The 19,057-nt window shown below is 37.1% G+C and overlaps 1 protein-coding gene across 1 annotated transcript in view; it reads right to left on the bottom strand.

Annotated features, from left to right (window-relative positions):
* Positions 1–907: 907 nt before the first annotated feature.
* The window catches only part of LOC114718804 (uncharacterized), a 47,310-nt gene continuing 29,160 nt past the window's right edge, over positions 908–19,057 (bottom strand). The window contains exons 37-64 of the mRNA XM_028904245.1: positions 18,662–18,957; positions 18,445–18,517; positions 17,439–18,128; positions 17,013–17,331; positions 16,594–16,755; positions 16,343–16,506; positions 16,016–16,196; positions 15,664–15,933; positions 15,368–15,574; positions 14,588–14,642; positions 13,723–13,853; positions 13,121–13,630; positions 12,226–13,029; positions 12,038–12,114; positions 10,735–11,188; positions 10,495–10,581; positions 9,962–10,117; positions 9,691–9,875; positions 7,923–8,462; positions 7,519–7,696; positions 7,214–7,359; positions 7,004–7,130; positions 6,200–6,421; positions 4,441–4,797; positions 3,104–3,262; positions 2,735–3,019; positions 1,819–2,065; positions 908–1,256 (exon numbers count right to left, since the gene is read on the bottom strand). Of these exons, the coding sequence (XP_028760078.1) occupies positions 1,901–2,065; positions 2,735–3,019; positions 3,104–3,262; positions 4,441–4,797; positions 6,200–6,421; positions 7,004–7,130; positions 7,214–7,359; positions 7,519–7,696; positions 7,923–8,462; positions 9,691–9,875; positions 9,962–10,117; positions 10,495–10,581; positions 10,735–11,188; positions 12,038–12,114; positions 12,226–13,029; positions 13,121–13,630; positions 13,723–13,853; positions 14,588–14,642; positions 15,368–15,574; positions 15,664–15,933; positions 16,016–16,196; positions 16,343–16,506; positions 16,594–16,755; positions 17,013–17,331; positions 17,439–18,128; positions 18,445–18,517; positions 18,662–18,957 (7,000 nt within the window). The 3' untranslated portion in view covers positions 908–1,256; positions 1,819–1,900. The remainder of the gene's footprint in view (positions 1,257–1,818; positions 2,066–2,734; positions 3,020–3,103; positions 3,263–4,440; positions 4,798–6,199; positions 6,422–7,003; positions 7,131–7,213; positions 7,360–7,518; positions 7,697–7,922; positions 8,463–9,690; positions 9,876–9,961; positions 10,118–10,494; positions 10,582–10,734; positions 11,189–12,037; positions 12,115–12,225; positions 13,030–13,120; positions 13,631–13,722; positions 13,854–14,587; positions 14,643–15,367; positions 15,575–15,663; positions 15,934–16,015; positions 16,197–16,342; positions 16,507–16,593; positions 16,756–17,012; positions 17,332–17,438; positions 18,129–18,444; positions 18,518–18,661; positions 18,958–19,057) is intronic.

Here is a 19,057-nt window from a genome sequence, read left to right as displayed (position 1 = left end):
CTTAAAATTAGAAGTAACAACAGTAGAGGTGGGGGGGGGGGGAAGAGAACAATGGTGGAGGCAACTCAGACGACGACCTGTTAGCTATTTGTCTGATGAAGTGAGTTTGCCACCGAAAACAAAATCGACATGTAAAAGTGAACTTGCTTATCCGAATTTACTTCTGAGGGTGTTTGGATTATAAAATTATTTTTAAAAAACATCTTTTCACAAATTGAGATAAACTCCTTCACATATTTACTTAATACACTGTAAAAATACTTTTAGAACTATGATTTTGTTTCTACCAAACACACCCTCCTTTCACAGACAAGGTTAAATATAAGGCTTAAATACACTGAATTCGTGTTATTAGGAAATTGCTTCACGTTCTACAATAAATTGGCTTCACTTAACCCCCCTTTCTAAAACACTGTTATCTCCACAAAAGCAACTTTTACATGTCACCACAATCACCTCTAAAACATTATATCCAAACATAAAAACAATAAATAAATTGGAATTTTTCTAAGCTTAGAAAAGTAATTATATTTATACAATTGTCATTCATTATAACAGCAAATTATTTAATTTCGAGAGCATGTGGACTAGAAGAAATCAACTTCCGAACTATATTTATTATGATAACTTTAAATTAGACCCTTTTTTAACGGAAGAAATCAAACATTGTTGAGGTTATAATTGTATATTTTCAAAGTTATCTTTTCATTAACATCAACGATATATGAGTTAATCATTAGTCGGATTCCGCGGATCTTTTAGTCGTATGAAGCAGTGATTAAAAGAGATTATTGTCCGCATACTTTATTATAGCCATTCGAAACGCGCAATTCCATATTCTCAAGACAGCGGAAACAGAAGAAAACTTACTGGTGATCATTTAATTCGCACTACACAATAACAGCACTCGAGTATAATAACATCGCCTCTCTCTACAATATCAATAATAAAAATCAATAGAGAAGGACAATTATATAAATACCGTCCATCTCGCTGTGATATTGTATATGTACAAAGTGAAATGATTTTGATAACCATATATATATATATATACACGCACACCAGAACAATTGGTGTACATAAAAAGAATGCTTAGACAGTAAAATCTATTAATCGCAGAAGATAGGTGGCGGGAAAAATTGGGGGATACCAAAGTAATGTAAGGTCGCAAAGGAAACGGCCTTTTAATGGATTTCCCCGTCTCAGGATATCAAATATGCCCATTAGCAAGTTCGAACTAGTTTGCTCAGCCCGACCTGTAATTAATTATCAATTAGAAACACGAATCCAGAGATTAAAATACTAATATCATTATAATCCTCCCAACAGAATTGTATGAACATGTTAAGACATTTGCAAATGGTTAACGACTAAAAATGTGAAAACATTGATAACAGATATGCTTTACATAACAAAATGTCGTGCATCTCAAAAGGTGAAACATCTACAATTCCCATGCCTAAGAGTGCTTCCAAAGTAATCTACTTGTCCCAAGTGATTGATCATATCCATTTCATCGTTCAAACGGAGATATGTACAGCTGCGTAAATTTCGTCAAGTTTAAAAGCAGTACGTTATTACTTATTAGAACATACTCCCGTGTTCAATTATCACCTGAGGTTTCTTTGACGAAAATGTTCTGTAAACATTATAACCAAGACATTAGGGAGTGTTGCCGTAGCAATATCTTTGGAGAAAAACGGCAGCGGGTTAAATCGTAATTTGTTCCAAGTTTCTACCACCCAGTTTCCTCAGCCCCAAGATAAGAAGAAATAAGAAGGAATAAGAACTTGTGAGGAAAGTAAGATACAACGGTACCTTTCGGACTGGAGGCAAGTGGGCCTGGATTGAGGATCAAACGGAGCAGTTGTTGATATGGCGATTGATGTCCAATGAACACTCACTCCAACTGCTTAGTACAGCTTCCGAAAGTTGAAGCAAGGAGAACTGACCCAGGCATCATTTGAGGGGACATGGAGCAAACCCCGTCTTTAGGTACGAAATCACCACTGGGGCTGTCAGTACATGGGGAATATGGCTTTGCCACTATTTTTTTAACTACTCCCTGCAATAAGGAAGTTATCATACCGTTAGGCCATAACCAGGTAGACTCGAAAACATATTTAACAAGGTTTCGTTACAGAGCACCGGTGCTGTTAGAGGTAAACAGAATTAGAGGTAAAAAGAGAGAGAGCGAATAGAGTAAAGATATGCATTCAATCAACAACCTCAATACAACTTCCCGTACCCCATTTATAGACCACTACTTTCTATTTACCTAATTACCTTGTTAAAACTATCACAACATCTTCTCTACTTATGATGGTGGTAATGACATTGTCACCGTTAGTAGCCAAGGGCCAATACAATAGTGAAGTATATTACCAGCAAATTACAAAACCGTCGTCAATCAAATGTTGCAGCATGTTATAGAGTTGTGCAAAAATGTCATTAATCACATAGACGCACTTGATTCTTTATTGTGCACCAAGGAATCCACCATTAAAAGGTCACTTTAAAAAGGTAGAAAAGAAAATAAAAAGTAAAGAACAGGAGTAGAACAGAGCAAATACTATTTATTCTTAAACTGAATAGAGTTTCAGAAAGGAAATATCCATCTTCACTGAAAGCTGCATGACATGGAGTTCTAAATGAAGTTTGTCATTTTTTTTTGGTTGCAAATAATAACTAGATATTGTACAAATGAATAATAAGGCAAAATACAAGATGGTACCTTTGACGAATTTGGGCCATAAGTGTTCATTGCATGTTCGATTGCAAGATAAACTTCAAGAGCTTGCTTGGATTCACTATGACATTTTATAGTGCGAATATTTTCTTTCGAATCCAATGATGAATTCAAATATAAAATGAGCCGTGAAGGGGGAGCTTTTGGGCTGTCTTTCTTTCCATTTGTCAATTCCATTGTCCCGAGGTCATCCCAGAGTACATCCCACAATATCGAGCAAGGATCCTTTGCAGGGCTGAACTTCCTCTGACCAATAATATTGGAAGGTTGCTGATATTGACAAAAAGTTTCCTCAGTAACAGCGCACAGGAGAATATGACTCATTATCCGTCATTCTCAATAATGAATACTTACTTGCAATAGTATGACTCTCCGATGAGTGACCATAAGGATTTTCCCTTTTGGAAGCAGAAAGTGGTCTTCATAGGCATCCGATAGCGCAAACTTTCCACGAACTCTGAAAAGATCAACCTGACCAAAAAATGAACCTGATTCTGCAAGCTGCAATATAACCTTCAAAACAAAAATATGACGATAGTCATCATCTATAAAAATGAATAAACCTTAAAAGAATGCAAAAACATGCAAGAGTCCACAGGAAGAAATTACATCAGGCAAGCTAGAGATAATTGCATTAATGCAAAGAGAAATTTATACAGAAAAACGTTTCATTGGAATGGCCATCCATGGATGCAAGTTCACTAACGGGCTGCTTGAGATATATGTTATGGGATCCAGTATCTGAGATCTAAGTATAACAGGTGGTCAAGTAAGAAAATTATGGCCGTCTTGACTAAATTTTATGGTAATTGTGATAAAATCAGCAAACTTCTGATGGATAATTCTGACACTTGTATTAATTAATGTAAGAATGTCCAAAAACCAGTACTCACAATAGAAAGAAGAAAGAACAAAACATTCCCTAGCATTTGGAGCCCAAAAACTCTACACAGAAATTTACTAATTTTCTTCTTGCCTTCTCCTCTCTGCTCTTCATCTTGAATACTACCCAACAACTTTCTCTAATCCCCACACCCTTGCAATCCTTGCACTGAGGTAGTTAGGCTGGAACTAATCATTACAATTGACAACAGTCCCTCCTTTCTCTCACACTCTCTCCTCATTCTTTTGGTCATAAGCCTTCATGGGCCTCGTCCCAATAGAACAGGGTTTGTTCACTTCTGATTCTGAGGGAACAAGTAAGGTAATGGGGTGTTAGAACGTGATAAAAAGTGCATGGGTATAAATTTCAAAGGCTGATAAAAATGCAATGGTTGATTTTCTGTTCTGCAGTCTGAACCCACATCAGCAATGGCCAGTTAACCGGGCAAAAAGAGGGATTGAACCAGATTCTCTAATGAATAACAACTTAACAAGTTCTAGTCTTCAGCCGGATCCTCAGTGACATAATCTGACAGAAGCTGAACCTTCAGCCAGTTTGCTTAACATTAGTGAAATAATTTGTACATTTTAGAAGTGATATATGCAAGCAAAACATTCCTATCACTACTGGGAGGGGGGGGGGGGGGAGCGAACCATCATAAAGTTGGATTCAAACAAGTGTCAGGATTCATTTGATATCTTGATTTAGTTTTAATCCATACCACTGTCACCTCAATATCTACAAATTCATGTCTACACAATAAAATCACTTTACATCTGTGATCTATTGCAAACTGAGCGACTGATACCTGTCCTTGAGCTTTGTACTCATCATATAGTTGAAGCAAATTATCACCACTTATTACCCGAGGCAGTCTCCTCCGGAGAAGCTGTTCATCAGATGTGATAGCAGCTGCAATTTTCATTCTCATAGCATTGGCACCTTCGGTTGTTTTTGACAGAAGATCCAAAACTCCACTCACTGGCTGTGCAGCTGCACCAATAATTCCCTTCCCAACGCCTTGAACAAAACCTTCAACACCAGAAGTTTTTGCGCCTTCAAGAGGCTTTGTTAATATGCCAGTTACTCCTCTGAATAAACCTTTAGCTAATGCCCCACCTCCGTCTCTGATGACATCACCGAAATCCCCCACACCTTTGGTTTCCTGTCAAATGGAACATATGTATCAAGATCCTATAAAAGTAAAACACGTCATAAGAAAAATCAGTAATTAAAAAAGTCACCAGCACCGGCTATGGCAAGCAAATCACATGAATCAGTTTATGTTATGACTATGAACTACTCCCATGCTGAAGCTCAAAAACCTCAACTTTTAAGATAAGTGGCTAAAGTAAAGTTCTCCACCCCAGCAGTTGTATGTTGGCCACAAACGAACAGTCCAGTTTCTTTCAACATGAGGTGAAGTGTTAAATTTTAATTAAAAGAACCATTCTAAGACCTTTTCTTGATACAGTATGGTAATCTTTTGTGTCAATCAGTTTATTTAACAATTTTCTTTTACAGGACGCTCATCATGCACCATTCGAGTATGGGAACTTGACTCTATCTTATTCATAATTCATGCAATCATTGGGGTTCAAATTAGATATATATTATTTTTCCCAAATTTAAGGTTATTATAATATGAAAATATAAAATACTCTCTCTCTCTCTCTCTCACACACACACACACACACACAAAAGAGTACCGAGCAATGAAAATAGATTCTGATATCCATCACTGTCTCTTTCCATTTTTAAAGGGGTATCATGAGGCAGGATTACTATAATTAAAAAGTGACTACCATGCAAAATGATTGTTGGTTTATCAAATTGTTCAATGGCTGAACCATTTCCACCTGACAAAAAGAGGATTGTATTATACTGATGGAAGTGTATTACCCGGGTATCTATGAACTTGGCTTCTCTCTTCCGCCATTTTCATCCACTTCCCCTCCGCTAGCCATCTTGACAGTTACATTGAAATTTAATGGTTCAGATTTAATGTTTTTAAATTTTTTAAAATATTTTTTATTGCAATTTTAAACTATTATGAATAAAGTTTAGCAGTTTGAAATTGTTTGTTTATTTTTTTTAATAATTTGACATTTTATTAGTAATTTTGGAAAACTTTAAATCGGACTGCTCAAACTTCAATCCAACAATCAAGATGAGTAGTGGAGGGGAAGTGGATGGGAAGCGTAGAGGAGAGAAGCCAAATCCGGTCTCTACACGGCCAAGAGCAGCTATACTGGGAAACTACCAAATAAAGGGGAAAAAAATACCTAGAAGTTAGGAGATTACAATAGACTGCCTAAAATCAGAAGATTACAACAAATCAATCCCTAAAAGGAGGGGTTACTCAATAACTGCAATGATTACAGCAGCCATAAACACAGGATGTTCCCACACCGACACTGAAAATGCATTTTAAAAAGGACGCGAGCTAGCTTATAGGTGTAATGTATTTATTTAAAGGTTAGGGTTCTATGAATAATATCTATCAGATTAATGAGAAAATCCAGGAAATATCACTGCAGAATAAGGAGGACAATCTTTAAACAAACCTGTCTCTGACGACTTTGGATAAACTTCTTGTCCATTGATAGTGCAGCCACACCTTTACTCATATGTCCAAGTGCACTGCTTGCATTACCCAAGATATCAACACCTGACAGAAGCTGAAGTGGTTGCCCCAGAAGATCCTTCCGGATATTTGAGATAGCCATGCTAATCATAGAACTCTGCCTCATGCACACGTTCTCATGAAACTTTGGATTAATCCTGACCTGATTAAGGAGTAGATATTTGATTGGATTAGCACTATTGTATTAGTCTCTCCCTCAAATTTAAGACAGAATGAAAAGAAGGCATAGCATCCCAAGATTTGTTTTCTTAGAATCCTCAGCATTTCTAAGTATATATGCAGAGGCTAAACTGAAGATAAGGGGCAATAAAGTATTGAATTATTTTGATATTTTCCTATTGTTTCTTGATCAAACAAGCTGTTACTCATGGAATCATAAAAGGATTATGATCATTTAGCCAGGTTAAGAATTTTTGGTGGGACAGGAGTTTCCTTTGTTGGTAGCAAGAGACTAATCTCCCTTGGAGTGAGGAAGGCAAATGGCGAACCCCTCTAAACCAGGGTTCCTCCATGCAAAGTGGTTAAGCAAACTAAGAAAATAGTTCCTTGTAGTGCAACCAGAATTCAGAAAGAAATATGATGAAAACTTTTTGAGGTATTGACGGAATGACCCCCGTTTTTTTGCGGGTATCAAAACATGGCTTGACATCAGACTACTACTCTACTAGCAGAGCAGCCAATTCTTCAAATCAACGAAACTTCTGGAAAGCAATTAAATACTTACAGGCATATTTTCTGTGTTCCCCAAAGCAGTCATTAAAGATGCCCAGAACCCAAGCACACCCCTTGGCCTTTGACTGGGTGACATAGCCATAGACACCTTTAACCGAACTTCTGAGATATTGAGCACACTGAAATTCCAACTTCTATCATGTCAAATTTCAAAGAGATAAACACAACCACAAATCCCCGAGAAAATAAAACTTTTGCATACCCAATTTGAATTATCGGATCAACTGAAGCAGCCGTTGTTTGAGAATCATACAGCCTACTGAGCTTCACCTGCTGGATCATTTCATGAAGGCGCCAAATAATAGGTTCATGAATGTTTATCAAAAAGGAAGCCGAATTCTCCAGGCCCTGCTTACCAGGAACCAGTCAACAGATAAGCATGATATGAAACGAATCAAACTCTCATGAATCTCTTTTTGGGGGGTTAAAATCAAAGTCTCATCATTCATTAACAAAATATTGACATGCTTTTTACAGGGTAAGACTTGGAATTTTAAGGTCACTCACATGAAGACCAATATATGGATAGACACAGAGATCCAGCGATCCATTTGACTGCATTGTCATGGAGAATTTTAGGATATAGTCAGATTCTGCCACTAGTCTTTGTGGACGGAAGAGAACTGGCATTGGAGTTAATGGCAGCTGGTTGTCCACCTGTAAGCCACGCATTCTGAGTTTAAACCTGAAACACAAGAAAACACAAATTGCATATTCAATATTGAGTATCTATGGACAACTATTACAAAAAGGAATAATTCTTAGATCTTGAAACTATGATTCCAAAGCGAGCGTCTTAGTCATATTGATTGATGAGTGGGTTTGAACAGTATTTTCACCAGATATCCCCGCGCAAGACAAATAATCAGCTTCTAGGACGTACAATAATAAACTAAACGCAAAAATCCTACCTATTGATTCCAGAGCCCAGACCAGTTGAATATGCTAGAACGAGATTCTGAATAGATAGGTATAATATTTCCTCGGGTGTATGATCAATAACAGATATTCCAAGCTCAGCAAGCTCAAAAAATATGTGGAATTCACAATCTGCAACAGACAGGGATTGTTGCTTCTGAGAATCACTTTTATAGATCTGAGACATTGATGACAAAGATTTTCCACTCAGAACCCCTGTAGGTTCAGTTTCTGGCATCCAATCACTGATCTTGACAACACTGATTTTCTCTTCCTTTACAATGGTAACACACAAGGCTCTGTTCAATTCATCAGTTACATGGATAGGCTGATTATCAGAAATTTGATCAATATCATACTTCAGTGATTTCAATGTGTCAGTTCCATCTACTAAGAGCTCCAACAAACGTCTTCTCCCAACATCTTCCCACAGAAACGAAGCAGCAGCATTTGGAAGAAGCAGCTGCCAAGAATCACTGGTACCATCAACTTGACGAAAGCAAATGGGCAAGAACATCGAATGATTCTCAATCCTGTGGGTCAAAAGTTAATTAGCATACGAAGTATAAAGTCTATGAACATTTATAATGGTAAGACAGATGACAAATGATAGCCAAATACAGATCATTATGAGAATAAGTAGAAGTGATGAGAGACAGAAAACTAACTTCTCCCATTGTTAAAATGTGTGCGTCTAACACTTCAATTTGTATGAGTTAACAAATAAGGCATGAAGGAAAATAGAAGAAAATTGCCAGAATTCTTCTCGAATTCCATTCAAACGGCAGAACAGATTTTAACAGAGGCCATGGCTACAGGTCAGCCATGGGATCCTCACAAAATCAAGATAATATAAATAAATGATGGACATTTAAGATGAGATCAAATCAAGAAACACGAAACGCAATAACCAACATTGAATTGATACTGTGAAATCCGGTCACCAGACCACAAAATTTAAGGATTGTTGCTGCCAGAAGTCAAAATATCCAAGACAAATGAAACAAATAGTCATTGATAACAGCATCCTTAAAACTAGAAAAAGCAGAAAACATCCTCCGTCAACTCTTCAGGATTTAAACATTTTGTAACTATTTCCTTTTCATGATTAGACACCTAACAAGGTTTCCTCATTTTTCCAAGGAGTGATGATCGTGATGGTGGTGGTGATGGGATGCTAATGGGATGATGATGATGATGATGATTATCTAACAGAATAAAGGGTAGTTATAGGAGGCAGTTGATTATTATCTAACAGAATCATTGTACTGCCTATAAACAGATGTAAACACCACCTTGTAACTCAGATTATGGTCAATTTGAATATGAATTAGTGCATTGCCCTGCTCTCTCTTTCTCTTTCATCTCCCTCTCTCCCTCTGTTTCTCTTGTTTTCCCTCTGTTCCGCCCAATTTCCCTCTCTTTCTCCCTCATTCCCTATTATTAGTGTTTAACAGAGTACGTCATGTGACAGCATAAAGAGTCTGATGATATTCCATCTCTGCTTTGAGGATTAACGAGGAAACATTCAGACAAGTTAAATCCAGAGAGGTGATTGCCTTTCCTTTCTTGGGGGAAGGGGGTTGGAAATGACACGGATTTGATGCAGGTATGAGGTTTTTTCCAGAAAGAATAACTCCACGAGCTTGAATCAAAAAAGTACGGAATTTTTCATTTTCTTTTCATATCCAATGTCAAGGTAGTAAAACCAAAAAAAAAATGGAAGGAACATTGTGATAAGGAAATTGAGAGAACAAGAACCTGTAGGGACTTGATAATGAATTTGGACGAAATATAACTTCAGAACGTGACCGCTTGGCACCACTTCTTACTAGTACTCTTAATTGCATTTGGCCATCTCCAACTTTTTTTTTCAAGTTAATGCGCATCTCACCTTCATTGTCCACACTAAATGGTGCACTCCATTGGTATCCTTCCATGCACAGCTGAAAGAATATACGGTCCATCATAAGGTATATATAAGACGCCATATGCATATCAAGCTAACATACAATAACAAAAATTAACACACCTTCAACAATTCCACTTTGGCAGATGACTGCCACAAAAAGGATTTTGGAGAATCAGTAGGATGAATCCACATGGATGCCTCAGAACTACATTGCTGCAGGCATAGACTACATCCAGCCCTATTAATAAACAGCGTGTGTGGCTGGAAATGAACCACCTGGACATCAAACAAACTGACATTGTTTAGCTTTCTCAAGAAAATCCAATTCCGCAGACAAATTTTGATGAACATCTGAGCAATTAGGGTCTCAAGTCCTTAAACTTTATTCAATGATGAAAGCTTACATATATAGTGCATATCAGTTATATTTCTAGATGAGTAGCATATCGGAGTGAATTAAGTAATAGCCATGTGATAAAGTGGACCACGAAAAATAAAACAAGGATTGAATTCTTGGCTCATTATTTAAGACTTCAATGTATCTTGAACAAATTTATTTTGAAAAGCTTAACCCTTAAGAAATGGCTTAGGAATGTTCTAACCGATAATCTCCAACAAAAAAACTGAAAAAGTAAGAATACAGGCTCTCCGACCTTTGTTCTGTCAGAAGTCATGTTCAATAATGCTGAAAGTTTGCAGTAAGATCCATCTGAATCGAAAGCCTTGACATCAATACGCTCCTATCAAAATTAAGTTTCAGGAAACATCACTATGAAATGAACTTGAGAAATTCCAATGAATTTTAATAAAAAAGAATAAGAAATGAGCATATATTAAACACCAATAAAAACATGGTAATCATATATCGCATCGTTCATTTGTGTCACCCTCACCTTGTTTTCCAGCTCAAGGAGAGAAATCCCAGGGCTATACACTTCAGACTGGTTCATGGCAACTGCAATGCCCACCCGAGGTGACAGGCTAGTATCTTTTTGAGATTGAAAGACTGTAAGTCCACTTCGAACAGCATCATCTTGCGGTGAAAGCATGCTAGGAAATGGGCTGCTGTCTTCAATATCTTCAAGTACCTGAAGGTTTCTCCTTGAAATAGAGTGCCTTTTATCCATTGAACTTAAAGGATTTTTCAAGGCTGTTTTGGCAGACTTCACTGCCCTAGAGAGTAAAACAGAATCCATGTCTGTATTTTCCAAAGGTTCTACTTCCACCACACGATATGCCAAAGCCAAAGATGACTCATTGACAATCCAATAGGGAACAAAAAGCCTTAAAGTCTTTGGGGCAACACTTGTCGCACCCATATCGTATTCAATGCTCACACGCAATTTCCTGCCAATATGATGATTAAGGAGTTGATTGATGCTAAAACAAAGATTCTACATGTGCTGAAGCTACAGTCTACCATATAAATTTACAGCTTGGGCATGAGCATCAGCAATAAAAATCAGACTAAGAAATAGCATGAATAAAAATCTGCCACACCTCCCTGCTGACTTTTTGATCAATGCCAACACAAATACGTATCAAATACATTTTGAAAGGATATTATATTTCACTACTACATAATACATGCTATGAGAAATCAGTTTTAACAGTAACAACATTAGGATCAGTAATAGGTGATGGAACCCCAATATGTTGAACAATAGAATATATGCTCATGCATGTCACACCCGATCTTGTGATTACATTAAAATTCAATGGTAGGAATTCTGGGGTAAGCCTGGCTAGAGTTTCAATTTCAAAGGGTTTTAATGTGAGATGGTGTGATAAGAGGCTTTAATACAACCATTCTTGAGTTTCTCTCAATAGATTGAGCTTTCAGAAACCATTGGTCCATGACAGAATGGTATCACAACTACAGGAACCAATGTTCTTCAGCTAGATAGTGAGGACTATTGGCCAGATGTTAATTATAATATTCATTTAATACGCCTTCATTAATTTTCCTTTTTTATCTTTGTAAATATTTTGTTTACTTTCTGTCCCAGATTTATTAAAATCTATATTTTGTATTATTTTCTTGCTTAATCATTGGGATTGAGAAGCAGAAATGTTGCTATCCATTCCTTATTTGTATTGCACTCCTCTGCGAACAAACTCGATTCATTCTCCAGAAAGGTAACTTGATTTGACATTTCATTTTTTTTTTTTTCATTTTCAAATTTAATCACAAACCTTCTACTTTGCTGGTGAATCATCCAGAACGATGCGACGTGGTTGGTAAAAGAAGGATCCAGTACAAGAACAGGGTCCTGAATCAAGCAAGAAAAGAGAATCAGCCCCAGATACAAACACAATTAATCCAGATATATATTTCTTAAACACATGTTTTAACTATATGCAGATAAATGCTGAATCATCACCTTTTCCATAAGCCAACCTCCCTGCACAGACAGAGTAAGATACAAGGGTCTCTGGATATCTGCTGAATAGATATGTGCACTTTGGCGAGAGGATATGACACTGTGATGCCGCTCAATGAATTTTCCCTCCTTTGGTTTTTCCCATACTTTAAACTCAGCAGGACAGGGAAGCCGGTTTTCCAACTTCATAGGAGAATTGACGGATATTTTCCAGTCATATATTGGTGCATTTAGTTCGGTATTAAGAACTGAGGCATCTGTTCCTACGCTAAGCCAAAACAACTTATTTCCACCACTAGGAGAACAGCACAAAAGTACATCCTTTTTTTCAAGCTGATTTAGTTTCAAGGAGCAGTTGGGCATCAAAGAATTCTGTTTAGAACTTTCATTTAGTAGGAGCTGGTCTTTGCCAAACATAGAACTTGAAGCAACAGCTACTGTATGGCCCCATGAATATAAAAACTGAGGATCATCTAATCTAGGTCGAACTTGTAAACATTCATCAGAGCCTTTGGTTGTGCTTTGCCAACACAAAACAGAAGCAGCACCAGGATTCACAATAGTGGCTTCACTCTGCATGGACTCTACTCCTTGTGCAGAGAGATTTTTTCTCGAACGAACCCATCGCCTTCTACGCATAACATCAGAGGCTGTTCTTGCTGAAAATTTGGAAGTGGGAGGCCACTTTAAGGATACAAGGTCAGACCCATATGTCCAGCCATCATTATCAACAAATGGACTTTTATCAATGGTCCACCCTGACATCCATTTCCATCCTGGAGGGAGTGGTGGTTCAAAGAAGTCCTTCAAAATGACAAGAATGAAAAATATTAGAAACATGATAATAGCAGCCATAGAAATTCAAGTAATTTAAGAATTTGAAAAAACATACAACCTTTGATGTGTGAGAGAAGTCTCTTGTACTCCAGTGGCCAACATTTCCAAGGTGAGTTGGCCATTTGTTACCCCAACCAGACGTAGGGTGATAATACTGATTCTGAAAGACCTCTTCAACAGCACTAATATTACTGCTAACACCACGTGAGTAATCAGTTCCAAGACTCAAAGATGAGTGGCATGTAGATATGTTCAATGCAACATCCGAATCATTCACTACTGTAACAAGACTGCGGAATATAGCATGTTTCTTGCCATTTTTCATGACGACTTCCATGGCAAAGAATTCATTTTCTAAGGATTTAGGAACCACAGAAAGTGGAAGCAATGACCGTACACTTTTCCATTCACCCTCAGGGCCAAGCCCTACCCAAAATCCTGTGTCTCTATCAGCATCGTTCTCACTTATTGCATCTTTTTGAAGATTTGCAATTGTATTTCTTTCAACAGAAGATGTTGAGACAAAGAGGCTTCCATTCTGGAAGTCTTCAACATTGTTTTGTTGAACCTAAAACCATGAACGATGGATTAGCAACAGAATTCCAATTATCTATGTAGAGGGCAAACACCACAAAAATGATGTGAAACATAGCAACTGACCATTCTCCTGAGCGGATATGATGTTATATTCTGAGCATCATACGGATGATGAACCATTTTCATAGAAGCGGCCTTCCTTAACATATTTGTATCATGTCCGACAGGAAAAGACAGGGAACTCACAACTTCACCTGAATGATGAAATAATAATTATAAAAAGCCAAATAAAAGAACATCTTCTAGATTAAATAAAAGGAAGAATTACCAAGAGGTCCCAAAAAAGAAATTCAATTGCCAAAAAAGTCCCAACGACAAGTGACCAGCCTAAACATGTTGTCATTTTCTACCTAGAACTTGTCATTGCTTACTCTTCACTTGTTGATAGACTTTAGGGTAATTAAATTCCTTCCTTAGGATCTGATTGTAATTCTCCCTAAATAAAATATAATATTAAAAGAGATACTAAATAACAAAACTACCATTAAAATGTTGCTAAATAATGTAGTTAAGTGTGTCCTCTTAATGTCTTCTCCATGAATAATGTTAAAAAGTCATAAAACGAACAACACTCCCATCTCCAGATTGCTGTCCAGCAGCACTGGGACAGGATTAGCAATATTTTTGAATCATTTCAATAATGCGTTTGCTTAGATTTTTTTTCAAGATGTATATATCTATTTTATCTGAAGAATTAATGAACTCTCCATATTCAAGCAAGAAGGGGGGGGGGGATTTCAGATGCTTAGTTAAAACATAGATGCATAAAATAGAAGATATTTTACTGTTCCCTTACTAACAGTTATGTAATAAGCTTTAAATAGAAATGAGGAAGTTGGAAGAAAGTAGATTGATCAATGAGAAACTAGATCCATGTGTCTTCAACTTGAATTAAATAGTGTCGCTCTGGAGGGGGGCCGTAATGTACCTTTTCCAGCTTTAGCAGCCAGATTTGTGACCTCTATTTCCATCTTAGCAGGGGCCTGAACCAAATTAATTAGTCAATGAAATGTCATGGGTAGCAAACTCCACAGTAATGTAACAGATGCCAGATAAACAGTAACTCAGAATAAATTTAAACTTCGGACATGAAATTTAGATTTTAGGAAATCCTATGAAAAAAATTTCCCTTATGAATTATCAATAAACAAGAATTACAACAGCTACTTTTGCAAGCAATTCTTAAATCAGTCCTGTTTGTTTAAGCTTAAGAAATAAGTGATTTTTAGATAGTCTGGAAATTTTATGAAACGTGATTTATTGTGCAGAGATTTTATAAAAAGCATAAATTACTTTGCATTTGGCTCCAATCATAAAAATGATTTATTATTTCATGATTTTTAAGTTTATGATATCGTAGCATATCTATGTATTCGTATGAATATTTTTCTCTTCTATCACATTTGATTTTCAAAAGTACTCAGAGTCAAAGTAACCTTCAAAATAATCAGAAATCTGCTTTTTTCTTTTTCTGGTTAATTTTTCTCAGATTCTGATTACTTCTAAAAGCTTAAGCATTTTGAAATTTCTCAAAAGTGATTTTTCTTTTTCAAACAATAGGCGATTTTTTCATGAGAAAAGCCCCAAGAAACAGGCCCCAAATGTTTAGAATTTAGAGCACTGTTTTGGTCCAAGATTATCTTTAAAGTTTCTTTCAGTTATCAAACATAAAACTGATCATTTCAGGGTCAAATAATCCACATAATACCTTTCGAGGAACTTCGAATATAAAGAGCTCATTCCACTTTACTGTGCCTTCAACCTGATCTTTAATTCCCGAAACTGTAGGTTTCACACATTTAGTTCTAGCACTCTGGGGAAACAACTTTTGCTGTTCAGTTGCCTGGGTATCCACGACAAGGCGCAAAGCACAGAAGAAGTTATGGCTGTTTCCATCATCAATGAGAAGTAAACCCTAACAAAATTTGAACAAATTGATTTCATTTTTTCAGGTGATGAGAATCGTGATTAAAATACTTGATAAATCATTTCAATGCTTATCACCTTGGCCTCAAGTATCTTAACAGCAATATAACAACGTGCCTCTCTTGATTCATCTGAAACATTTAACCTATCTGAAAACCTTGGAGGTGGAATCCACACAGAAGCACAATCACCATGATGTAGTTTGTCGACCATATCTACATCTTGCTCAACTTTTTTCACATAGATATCACACCCAAGTTTATTCTCTACTACAACCGTCTGTAAATCATCCTCATCCAGTGCAGAAAAAGTTGCATCACCCCCATTTCTTTGCAGATTACCAGCCTCCTGCATAACCAATGAGCTTGTAAGGCTTTACACAAGCACATAATTCAAAGGGTACAAGGATAAAAAGTTGTAAGTATTTGACCTCTTTTAGCTTAGATGCTTTCTGTTCAAGCTCTAACTGTCTTCTCCATGAGAGAATGCATCCCACAAAGGACTCAAGATTTGCTGCACTAATATTCACATTCAGAATATTGGTAGCAGCAATGCGAATTCTCTTTGCAAGTCCAGATGGCAAGTTTACGTTTGAATGATAAGTTTCAAACCTAAACAATTTTGAAAGAGTATTTAATTGGGTTCCATATTCCGGAAAGGATAGCTCAAAATAAATATAGGAGAAAGAAATCAGACAATTATTACAGATCTATAATTTTACGTCCAATTAATTTTAAAAAAAAAAATCCTGGCTTACTTGAATATTCCATCAAATGGCTCCACAAGTGGCTCCCATGCCTCTAATTGTGCATTGAAGGTTGATGCAGCAATCGAAGAAATCAGTACTGCATTCATGGATTCTAGGCGACCTTGTGTTGCAAGCTTTAAGTTCGTAATGGTTGTGTCAAACAGCGGTGTCATCTGAAATGATAGTCCAATTTTTCAATGGTATCATAAAACTGAGACAAATCAGTATTGTTTTCAGGTGGCTAGGCACAGGATACGTACTGCCATTCCATATATGCTGTCCAAAATTGTCAGAGACAAGAATCTTAGCCTCACATCAGCAGTTATGTTTTCTTGCGTCTTGGGCTTAATTGGGTCACCAATTATGTAGGCTAATCGGCTTGACGGCTTTTTGAGATCAGATCGAGCCAAGAAGGTGCAAGCCTGCAGAGATAGTGGAATACACACCGTTCTTGAGATAAATGCAACAAAAGCATTACATAAACTCTCAGAGCATGTAGATCAGATCAACATGCACGGATGCGCCTAGCCTGGGTGGGTTTTTTTTTTTTTTTGGGGGGGGGGGTTCTTTACATCACAACAATGAAACCATTTATCTTTTTTTTTTTAAAAAAAAAAACATTTAAAAACTTTAGATAAAATTTTTGAGCTATTTTAGAGCAGTGCAAGCTATCATTAACCTGGTTTTCTACTTTCCAAATGCTCCAGCAATGGGGTGCCCTTGAACTTGAAGATCTTGAGAGTGGAACCTCATGGATGTTTGCTTGGCTAACAAGATCCATCCTTGGGCAGCAAAACAGATCAGCACATGGCGGTTCATCTGTCTTGGAGACAACACATCCGAGAGAAACATAACCAGGAGGAGCTATAGGGTACCAGAAGAAAATTTCCTCGATTCCTTTCCCCACGATATGCGCAACTTTAGTAAACTGAACAGGTTTGGCAGAGACATCAGGATTGTCATTTTTGAAAATTATTCCCAGAGCAGGAGGTTCAAGCCTGTGAGGCATTAAAAATGACAAGATATTAATGCCAGCAAAAAAAAAGTGAACTGGGCAAACTCCATTACGTCATCAAACAAGCCTTATAAGATAAATAGGTCTCACCCTTCAGTGATGCAATCACCCAAGACAGCATAACCAAGACGTGCAACAGGTCGCCATATCGAGACCGAACGACGAAACTCACTACCTTTGTCCCACCAAATTCTCTCAAAGTTAGGTGAAGACATATAATTGGTAGCTTTTGACATGGACCTCAAAATATCCCATCCAGATGTATTTGCACCTTGAATTGCTTGCTGATTTTCCCTATCACAAGAACTGAAATCTGAAACTGCATCTAATGGAGAAGGCTGAGCCCGATTTGAGCTCCAGAGAAGCAGATGACTTAGGTCATAACATCTATCTTCAGGAGGACATCTAGTTGAAGAATGGGCAAAGAAGGACCCAATAACATTATCAAGACGCCAGATGCTAAAATGAGAGGCAACATGGGCAGGAGAAATAAATAAGCAATCCGAATACAAAGTTGATGTTACAAGATCAGAACGCAGGCAGTAAACAACATGATTTGGTGGCGGTTGATTCCCTAAATGTGCTACACAACCAAGGGCTGTGTATCCTGGGGGTGCAACAGGCATCCACAGAGAGCAATCACTGCTAGCATCAGTGTAACCCTCATCTCCAAGGCCTTGATTATTTGTGAATGAACCAATAAGAAGAAAACGAACTGGCTTTCTTACTCTTCCATATGTGTTGCTCACTGCCATTACTGCCTGTGAAGGGGGTATTGGCCTGAGAAGATGATACAATAGCAATTAATTAACATATCAAATAATTTATGAACTATTAGACAAAAAACAGTCATATATCGATAGATATCATATAAGAGATCAAGCACCCCTGAACAAAAATAGAAAAAGAAAGTAACTTTTTCACCCACGGAAATGGCAGTAATCAGAACTTAAGTTGTCCACTTAAATAATTTTGTTTCTGATGCAACTTTAGCACTGATTCAGATAAAACAATTTTTCTACAGCATGGATTATAAATTGATGCTAAGATCAAGAACAACAAAGACAGTATAATAATAGGGCAAGATGGCAGATACCTTGATGTCACACAATCACCTAATACAACATAATTTGTTGGAGCTTGAGGCCTCCAAAATGTAATATTGTTTCCTGCAAAAAGTGGATGATCGAATAGTTGGTTATGGATCAAGAACCTGTTCTTGGCTACATGGCACATGGTATCCATGACTAACAAATTGAACGCAGAACAATGAAATGACATCAAGCTATTTAACATAAATGAGGGAAAAAAACCTTTTTGAGAAACCCAAATTCGATCAAAGTTGGTACATGGAACCAAGGGAGTTGCATTTCCATAGTTAAGCGCTGCAGATGCCTGACTCTGCAGATTGAGTATAAGAGAAATTGCACTAAGTGAAAGATGGAGACATATGTCAGTTGATATTAATGAAATATTTGTTTTGTCCTTTGCAGAAGTGTATCCCCCTGAAATATCCACTGGATCCAGAATGATAAGACCAGAACCAGCCTCAACAGTAAAATCCTTCACCAGAGCTCTTATCCAAGTGTCTTTTTCTTTGGAGGCATAGCTGCTCATAATAAGGGAAGAAAGTCAAATCAAAAGTTCATTTACATGTTTCTTTCCACTTAATCAAAGCACATAAAAAAGGGAGACAAAAGAAAGAGTTA

The sequence above is a fragment of the Neltuma alba genome, unplaced genomic scaffold, assembly GCF_004799145.2.
Source record: "Neltuma alba isolate B1F8T4 unplaced genomic scaffold, ASM479914v2 tig00011870_pilon, whole genome shotgun sequence".
In the NCBI taxonomy this organism is placed as follows: Eukaryota; Viridiplantae; Streptophyta; class Magnoliopsida; order Fabales; family Fabaceae; genus Neltuma; species Neltuma alba.
This window is presented reverse-complemented; position numbering and strand designations above follow the sequence as displayed.